The 10,477-nt window shown below is 39.4% G+C and overlaps 1 protein-coding gene across 1 annotated transcript in view; it reads left to right on the plus strand.

Annotated features, from left to right (window-relative positions):
* The window catches only part of Lrrc7 (leucine rich repeat containing 7), a 680,756-nt gene extending 671,744 nt beyond the window's left edge, over window positions 1-9,012 (plus strand). Inside the window, exon 28 of the mRNA XM_055614269.1 lies at window positions 7,683-9,012. Coding sequence (XP_055470244.1) covers window positions 7,683-7,790 — 108 coding nt within the window. The 3' untranslated portion in view covers window positions 7,791-9,012. The remainder of the gene's footprint in view (window positions 1-7,682) is intronic.
* The last annotated feature ends 1,465 nt before the right edge of the window (window positions 9,013-10,477 follow it).

The raw sequence follows: 10,477 nt of genomic DNA on the forward strand, positions 1-10,477 counted from the left end.
CCAGGGAGCCCCAGGGAGCCCCAGGGAGCCCCAGGGAGCCCCAGGGATCTTTGTGCCTTCACTCTTCTTCACCAGAACTGGGCATACAGACTTGTGCTAGCCTGGCTTCTATGTGGTTACCTAGGATGCAGGCTCAGGTTCCTGTACTGATGTTTCAGGCACTTTAGCGACCTCCCAGCTCTACATGACGCTGCCTACCACTCCCTTCTACTGCTGTGAAATGACAAGCATAAAGCTGAATTGCATGAAGGTGTGTGCTCGAAGGGCTGTTGATCTTGTAGACACACTTGACTGATTTTTCTATATTTGACCATTTGTCTTCCCTGCATAGACACACTTCACACATCTCAGTGCTATTTTGCTTTAAAACAGCATACAATCAACTCTATGATCAAAGGGCTGGTCCTTACCTAGAATAATGTATAGAAGAAAAGATAAAGACCTAGAATTATACAAGTGATTAATAACACACACACACACATTAGATTGCACCCTGAGTATTTTCTGATCAGTAACCATTATCCAAATGGTAGTTTTATTATCTTAATATCTACTATTCTTTTTTTTTCTAATGTTCTTTCTACTTGAAAAAAATTGACCAAGCTCATTATATACACTGCAATTCTAAGTGTAGCTGTGCACAGAGACTCCCAAAGACTGAAGTCACTTTGTTGAGAACATGAGTAGATTGGAGGAAATTTTACTTGCTAGGGAGTAATAGATTCACAACTACAGCCTAAAGTCCAAGCGCTTTGTGCTCTACTCTGTCTGCCCCCGCATCCATTTACACAGTCCTATCTAGGGGAGGAAAAGAGAAAGTACATAACTTATAGAGAATTCACCAATAGCATCTATATTTTACTAGTTACCAAACCTGAACCTGACTTTTTTTTTTTCCAACATGAGGCATATCAATGTGTTGCCTATTGAGGATAATTGCCATTTCTTATACCTTACAATCATTCTGAAGGGTTTGAAATTAGTAATATGTACTCCTGGTCCAAGGCTATACTTCCTTCCTTCCTCCTTTTTTTTTAAGACAGGGTCTCATTATGTAGCCCTTGGCTAGCCTGGAACTCTCTATGTAGACCAGGCTAGGCTCAAACTCCTGGTCCAAGACTATATTTCTAAGAGGTCAAAATAAGATCGTTAAGGTAACACTAATATAAACCATGTATTTCCCTCCTTTTGCTAAATTTTTGGTTTATTTTTATTTTATATGTATGAATGCCTAACCTATGTGTATATATATGTACCATGTACGTACCTTGTGCCTGTGGAAGTCAGAAGAGGGAATTGGAACCCCTGGAACTGGACTTGAGATGGTCTGTGAGCCACTGTGGGAAACTGAACTCAGGTCCTCTAATGAGCAACAGATGCTCTTAACCACTGAGTCATCTCCCAGCCCTTGTGCCAATCATTAAAACTGTGGATGAATTCATATAGAAGTTTAAAGGATAGCTGTCAACCACTGTATCTACCAGCTAACACTTGGGATGTTTGCAGGTGTAATTAGGGTGGTTTTTAATGTTTCATGTTGCTGTTGAAGTTTGGTCTGCCCTAGGCCTGTTACATAACTGTCCTGCTCTTTAACCTCTGAGCACTTGGCCCTTTATCCCCATTAGTGTTTTATGAGAAGTTAATGTTAGATGCTTCTTAGCCATTGCTGTGACAAAACACATGAGGGATGAAGGGGTCATTTTATTTGAGTTTCAGATGCTCTTGTCCAAGGTTCCTTAGCTCTATTGATTCTGGCACATTCTGAGGCAAAGCCTCATGGTAGGAAGCACAAAGCAGACCAGTGTGGCTCAACACATGTCCAATAGGAAGCTGAGAGAGATGGCAAGAAGGAGTCAGAAATGACATATCAAAAACATACACAAATATGATCATGGCCTGCTTCTTCCAGGAAGCTCCCACCTTTCAGTCTCCAGTACTTCCCAATAATGCTGCCATATTATTACACTGTCTAGAAAATAATCACTGATTAGGTCAGAGACATCAGAACCTTATCACTCACTGTCAACTGCCAACCAAATTCCCACCATCCCACCAGCATTTGGAGGGTGCTTCATGTACAAAGTGTAACAGTAATCCTAAATGATAGCGAAGACACATATCATCAAAAGAGTTTGTAAATAAGGAGACGAGTGTGACGGGTACCTTGAAACACTAAGAACTTGGTTCTGTGATGTCCACATAGGAGGCGTTAACAATGGTAAGAACATGAGGTGGCTGAGAACAGACTGTTTCTTGGAAGGAGGGAGAGATGATGGCCATGCAAAGATAAAGACCCAGATGCTGACCCTCCTGTGTTACCTCACTGAGCCAGTGAAGAGCATGACAGGAGCCACTGGAGATCCTGGGGACCACAAGATATATAAAGAAGAGAAAGGGTTCTTCCACCCAGTGACAGAAAAAGGAGTTCATCCCTGCTTCTCACAGGAGATAGGAGTGAGCAGGGCAGAGGGAGTGTAGGAAGATGAGTCCTTGTGAGAAAGACAGCGAAGGTAGGAGCTTACACCAGTGAGTGTGAAACCATGAAGGGAAAATGAGAGACTCAAGGAAGAAGAGAGCTGTAAGGTACTGTACCGTTCCCTATGGACTTGAGGGACTCTAACATGGAGGCTAGCCAAACCACATGGGGCATAGTGGCATGTACCTTCGGAGCACAGAGTGGCGGAATAAGCACAGATTCTGCAGAGGTCTGGCAAGATGTCTGTGGGTGTTTACATCTACCTGTACAGAGATGGAAAAGGCAAGTTGTCCTTGTCAGAATAAGATTCTATGGCTCTTTAATGACCCGTGGGTGTAATCATCTTAAGTAAAGCTTGTTTACTCAGAAGACTTCAGCTATAATTAACAAAACTTAAAAAAATAAAAACAGTTTCTGGGAACTCATAGAAGATACAAAAAAGCCCCCACACTGGGTCCTACATCAGTGAGGACTGGGAGTCTCTTACCTAACCTTCCAGAACACCCAGAGGGAAGCCTGTAGGCCACACATATTGCCAGAAGCAAACTGTCACAGCTTACCTGTGCAGGAAGAAAGTTTTCCTTTAAAAACAGAAAAAGCATGCAGGGAATCTTATGAAAGAAGGGGGAGATAGTAAGACCTGGAAGGGACAGGAGCTCTACAAGGAGAGCAACAGAACCAAGAAATCTGAGCCCAGGGGTCTTTTTTGAGACTGATGCTTCAACCAAGGACCATGCATGGAAATAACCTAGAACCCCTTCACAGATGTAGCCCATGGCAGCTCAGTGTCCAAAAGGGTTCCCTAGTAAGGGTAACAGGGACTGTCTCTGACATGAACTCAGTGGCTGGTTCTTTGATCACCTCCCCCTAATGAGGAAGCAGCCTTGCCAGGCCACAGAGGAGGATAATGCAGCCAGTCCTGATGAGTCCTGATAAGCTAGGATCAGATGGAAGGGGAGGAGGACCTCCCCTATCAGTGGACTTGGAGAGGGGCATGAGAGGAGATGAGGAAGTCAGGGTGGGTTTGGAAAGGAATGAGGGAGGGACTACATCTGGGATACAAAGTGAATAAACTGTAATTAATATAAAAATAAAAATTTAATAAATAAAAAAACCAGAAGAAGCAGTATTCAAAAGGTTTAGCACGCAGCAATCTAACAGTGTAAACCAGCAGCAGCTTTACAGTGTTTTGTTGTTGTTGTTGTTGTTGTTCTTTAAAATATCTTTGGTAAATTAGTTCCTTGTTCTAGTAAGTTGCAAAGCCACCTTAAGCCCTTCCTGTTTCAGGATTTCATACAAAGCTTTTTAAGAGCTTCAGAGTCTTACAGAGCCCTGTGTTTCCCAACAGATAGTCTGTGACCACTTCCATGCAACATGCTTTGCCCATGTTTCTTCTAGGAGGAAGCTACACCATAAGTACAGAGTGCTCTCCCAGATGAACAGGTTCACAATCACTATCCTGACTCATGATGAAAGGGTGGCAGCCTGCTCATTGTTTTACATTTTTAAAAATCCCCCCCAAACTACAAAAAAAAATGAGAAAATGAGAAATATTTTTAAGGTTCAAATGAAGTTCTGTGTCCTTAAAGCGCTAAACTCAAGGCATTATAAATAAGTTATATATAGTTTATTCTAGTTAGTGATTAAAAACCACAAACAACAGAGACCCTGAAGGAACCATTAGCCACATCTTTCCTCAAATTTTCACGAATTTTCTCAAAAGTGCACACATTTTATTTGAGTCTGATAATGCCTATATAAAACATATGCGTATATATGCTGTATATGCAATCAAATGTGACATTTCAAATGTTCCCTCATTTAACATTGCTCCATGTTACTGTTTGCCCTTATATTGTGTGCAAATTTAAATGTCATATGTGCAATGCTTCCTATGTATTTATTTCCAAAACATCATCTGCGTTGATGCCACCACTAGAACAGCTTTCCTCTGCTCAGCAACCACACTCTGCTGGTTGCAAGCTAAGGTTTCTTTCATCTTTATTTAATTATAAAAATTACAGATTCAGTGACTCTGAGTCCAGTCCCTTTCTAAACTAAGATGAAAGCAGGTATCCAATGCTTGTGGTCACAGACATGATGTTAAGTTATTTTGAGCTCTTCTATTCTGGGGTTGTGTGTTCTCTGGGACAGAGCTCTTGACTTCAACCTGATTCTCCATTCTCCTCTGCCACAGCCTTCCACGAAAACAGGCCACAACAATAAAATTCTCAGGGCCGATGAGATGGCTCAGCAGGTAGAGGTGCAGGCATGGTGACCTAAGTCTGCGCTCAGGACTCACATGATGGAAAGAGAAAACTGACTTCCAAAAGTTTCCCTCTGACTTTCACACATGTGCCATGGCACACTCGCATCCACATGCATAAACATAAACAAAAAATAACAATTAATAAAAATGTAATAAAACATTAAATAAAAAATTTAATTACTATTTTTAAAATAATTCTTAAGGCTGGGAATAGTGGCATCCACCTGTGTACTTGTAGCAGGTGGAAAATTAGTTCAATACCACCCTGAACCACATAGCTAGACTCTGTCTCAAAAAAAAAAGTAAATAAATAACATTTAACCAGAAAGAAGAGTTACCACCTTACAACATCCAGAAAAACTATACCAAAGCACCATGATAACCACTGTGGATAAATCCCTGTTTTCCAAGGGGCAGTCTATGTGATGTACTTATGACTCTGTCTTCCTGTTTCCATCTATCTGTCCAGCTCTCTATCTATTGTCTGTCTGTCTGTCTGTCTGTCTATCTTGTCTCTGCCTACCTCTTCAAGACTACTGAGCCCTTCTTTAACTGAAGCCTTGCCCCACAGCTTCTGTTCACTCACCATAAGCCTCCCAATTCCATTATTTTAGATCTCATCTCCAGTGCCTCTCACAATTCCATGGTCGGTCAGCTTACAACAGGAGTTACTCAGTGGCAGCGACAGAAGCTGAGTAGACCTGAGGGTGTGCACGTTAAACTTTTTGCTTTAACAGCTGCAGAAGCAGCAAAAACAAACCTTCTTGCTTTACATTATAGTAAAAAACAAAAACAAAAACGAAAAAACAACCCCCCTCCCCCAAACCAATGAGATTCCAGGAAATAGAACATGACATAAGGAAGTTCTTCCTATTATCATTCTAGTTTGGTCATTGGGAACATAGCAAATTCTCAAAAAAGAAGAACTTCCTTATGTCACACCCTCAGGTCTACTCAGCTTCTGTCACTGCCACTGAGTAACTCAAGTCAACCAGTCAGTGTTTGTATCAAATGAATGCTATAAAAAAATGTAAACTCAAGCATTGTTAATTCAAAGCAACTTTGTAGCCCTAAGAACACAGATTCCCTTCCTGTTCTCCAGTGTGTTGTTCCCTGTTGATATATGTGCCATGGTTTTAAATGTAGGGCTTCTGAACCTTCTTTACCACATTACTATCTGATTTTAATTAACTAGAAATAAAATATGTGTAATAATTTTTATCTAAGTTATAAAAGTGTGTAGTATTGTTGAGGTGCAATGCTGTTTGAAATTTGGAAGATATAAAGACAGTAAAAACATTTTAACTTTTATTGAATGGTTAATTAAAATATTAAAAACATCAAAGAGTCTGTTCCCAGATTAAGTTTGAGTGCACATAAACTTAAAAGCTGGAAAAGTCAGGCTAGAGAGCTGACTCACAAGCAGTGTTTGTGTGCAGGCACATGAACCATAAGAAGCTGAGCACAGTAGCATGTATCTGTAATCCTAGCACTGGGGAGACAGACGAAAGAGGATCTGTAAGGCTTGCTGGCCAGCCAGTCCAGCTGAACTGATGTGCGTCAGCTTCATTGAGAGACCCTGTCTCAGAAAGTAAGGTGGAGAGATGTTGACAAAGACACCTGATATCATCCACATGCACACACATACACACTAAGCTATACACACACTCATGCATACAGACAAAACATATACACATGCATGCACACATGCACAGAATTACAGGTTCTAATACTGTATGTTGTAAAGCAACCCGGTTAACTGACTCTTTCCTGCAAGGAAATGCTTATGTAACTGTCACTTATTGGGAGGCAGATACTTATTCCAAATTTCAATAATTTTGTGTTTTAATTTAGTTTTATCCTTTGGGGGCATATGGACCTATCTATCCATAAATTAAGAATGAAAATAATTCCAGTAAGACAATTTGCTGTTTAATATAAAGAAAAGAAAAGACGATTAACACTCGTTAGAGAGACCAAATGTACATTTTGTGACACCAGCAGACACTTTGGTTCTGAAATTCCAACAGGCTGATTACATTTTAAATAAATTTTGATGTCTTGCTTCTGATGACCTTTAGCTAAAGACCGCAGACTTTCTCTGTGACTAATGTCACTGAGTTTTATTCCTAAGATGTGGATTCATTGAGCTGGGTTAAAACCAATGTGTACATAATGGAAACAAGAGCATTTACTAATAGATTTTTTTAATTAAAAGAATATTTAATCAACTATTTTTCAGTAGATAGGAATAAGACTAAACAGTGCTAGAAGTGTCCATTCATATTTAGCATGATTAAAATATGTAGCATGGAGCTGGAGAGGTGACTCGGTGGTTAAAAGTCTTGCTGCTCTTTCAGAGGACCTGAGTTTGGTTCCTAACACCCATGCCAGACAACACATGACATGCTCAACCCCATTTCCAGGGGATTCAATGACTCTTCTGGACTCCACAGACTTCCATGTACATATGGCAAGCATTCACAGAGACACATACACATTAGTGAAAATTAAAAAAAAAAAATTTAAATATACTGGTGAGTTTGTGCCAGTAATAATGTCAACTAACTCCACCTCAACTAGGAACTTGTACACACAAATGGGAGCCACAGGGCTGGGCATGGCTCTGTTGCAAAGCACTTGCTCATAGGACCTGAACTCTATCTCTAGCACAGCAAAACCCAAACAACAAAGCTGGGAACAACACGGTGAAACTGAACTGTTGTGTCATCAGAACATCTGACTGGTCTTGCCCAGTAGGACATTATGATTGCATACAAGCAAGGAAATACTGGGCATTTACAAATGTTTGTTAAAGTCATTTCACTCTGAGTTTTAAGATCTTATTGTGCTATGCTCCTTTGGGCTGCTTTTACAGTGCTGCAGAAGGAGTAAACTGTTGGCATTGAATGATCTGTTTTGTTTGTGTGTTTTCAGGCAAATGGACACAGTTTTGTACATATGGAACATGAAAAAGCTGTTTTACTACTGAAGAGCTTCCAGAACACAGTAGACCTAGTTATTCAGCGTGAGCTCACTGTCTAAATGTTTTTATAAATAGTGAAGATATGTCTGGCCAGAGCTAATGTTCAAAAATAAATTTATACATAGAAACAAATTTTGCCAGTTGCTGGACCAATGGCAAACATCCGTGCCAGGTGTATAATATTGTACATTAGCCTTGACCACCCTGAAAAATGTTACCTATAAATATGCCGTCCACTTGCGGCTCTGTATCAGTTCCAGGGCAGCCTCTGGCTGTGCATTGGTGCGGTTTTGTTTCTGTTTTTGTTTTTTAATCAAATAAGTTGTCTTCTCAAAGTGGATTTCCTATAATTTCGGAGCACGGAAGCACACACAAGCTCTTTACAAATTCTGCTCTCCATCAGAAATACTGCCTCAAAAGTTGTACATAAAGAGTTGTAATCCCCATAAAGTATTTCTAGCACAAGGTATATGTTGGCATATATACAAAAAAAGAATATAGAAAAACGATATTTTCGTAAACATCTTGGATTGAGAAAGAAAATATATCTTAAAATAAGACTTTACTATATTGAATCTTTTTCAATAAAAAAAATTCCATGATTAAGCCTTATGGAAGCAACTGTACATAAAGTATAAAGTATTTATATTTGGTTCCACAGCCATTTGCTAAATTCCCATGGCAGAGTGAAATAGTTCATAAATTATCCATTAATCTCTGGGATCTGAGTAAAATCGGAGAAGGTTGAATCTGTTCAATGCCACTAGCTAATTAACAGGAAACAAGCAGACTTCAGAGACAGAGCACGGGTGGTGCGGATCACTCTTCGCCACAACCAGAAGCAGTGATGGACGGCAGGGAAGGCTTAATGCTTTAATGTTATGTTTCCTGGGGATTATGTTGACTATGAACTGTGGCCCGTGTGATTCATTTACTGTAAATGTGGAACTTATCTGTGTGCTGCTTAATTTAATTTGCTACTTTTAAATCATTTTAAATGAATTTTGGGGCTTGATAACATTTATTATAGAGAGAGACTTGTTAGAAAGTGATGGTGGGTGACTTCAAAATTTTGGTATTGAAATATGAAACTTCAGATATGATTTCTCAGAGCTGTGGTATACTGATATCATTAATCTTAATGCCTATTTTTAGTGGACAGAAATAGACAAAATGGTTTTTTTTGCTCCAAAAAAACAGTTACAATGAAATTAATATAGTGCAACCATACTAGTTAATGTATCTTTTTACATTCTGTTTCCCTTTATGAAAATTCAAATTTTGTTTTACAATCCTTTAAAATATTTCTTTTTATAGTAGTCATTGATTTGATTAAAATATTAATTTAAAATTTCAGATCAGCTTCGTAATTGGTTTATACATTCTCTCCTATATCTACATCACTTTTTTATATAATAAAGTTTTCTCACTTGCTAGAGTTTGAAATATTCTATACAATTTTACAATAGAACCACATGTGAATGTCACCAGAGCTCTGAGGATAATATTTGTAAGTTTATGTTTTATGGGGACATTGAAAATATTGTATTTTTGTAGGATCTATTAAAATGAGTGCCACTTATTAGAACTACAGTGGTTTTTTGGCATACAATTTATCACTTGGAGACAAATGTTACTTCATTTTACAGTCAGTGAACTAGCTTTGGTATTGATTTATATCAGGGTGACACAATACCATGATTTTATAGACTTTGACAGCTACTGATTCTAGATTGGACTTTTTTTTTTTTTTTTTTTTTTGCATAACACACAGAAGCTACTTCTAAGTGTGTTTTAATGTATTGAAAGCATCTGATGACAAGGGTTTTTCAAAGCCCGATTTTCTGTGTCAAGAATTTATGGCACATCACTATAGCAAATGTCCTAGGCTCAGCCTTCCCTAATCAGAGAAGCCAGCCAAGCTCAGAGCAAAGTATAGTGGTTTGAAACACCCAGAAAGCACTGTCAGGGCTGCTCCGCCTCTTATAGGACAGGTAGGAGGTAGCCAGGTAGGGGGCTTCCCAGGGGATTTCTTGTGTCAGAGCACAGAGGCCTTTAGCTGAGAGAATGGAGCCCCTCCTGGTGGATGACAACGCCTGGGCCTTTGACACTTTCTTCTGTGAGGTTCAGCAATGGGGCAAGGAAAAGGAGGATTCTTGGCCTATGGGGAAAAGTGTGGATATAGTCCAGGCTACAGACTGATAGCAGATGCTTACACAAAAGGGCATTTTCTGTCTTAGGTTAAGTCAGTGGCATCATTAATCACTTGTGGTGGGAAGCTTCTCGTTGATTAAAATCTAGAGAGGAGGCCTGAGCCAGTAATTCAGAGGTATTGACTTTTTGTTTCTGAGTAACTAATTTCCTGCCTGAAACTAGAATTTGGTTCATGTTAACATTAAAAATAAAAGTCAAGAGTGTGCCTTAAAAAGGAAAAAAAGGAAAAGAAAAATCTACAACACAAAGAAGTGGAATTCCTGGTGGCACTGTGAAATCTCCACCTCTTGATGGGCCCTGGATCTTCTGCCAAGGATGCTGCTTATAGACATGGATCAATAGGAAGAGGCTGGAGACATTAGAGATCGGAAGAACAAATACTGACAATTAGTAGCCAGAATCTATGGGGTTTGCAAGATAAATAGTCAGTAAGGGAAAACTGTAAAAACATCTCACAAGGCACATACTTTGCCATATGTACTTTGCCATAAACACTTTATTTAGGGGATCCTAGATTTCCAGGCAACACAAA

This window comes from Psammomys obesus, unplaced genomic scaffold, assembly GCF_907164565.1.
Source record: "Psammomys obesus unplaced genomic scaffold, mPsaObe1.curated_primary_1811, whole genome shotgun sequence".
NCBI lineage: Eukaryota > Metazoa > Chordata > Mammalia > Rodentia > Muridae > Psammomys > Psammomys obesus.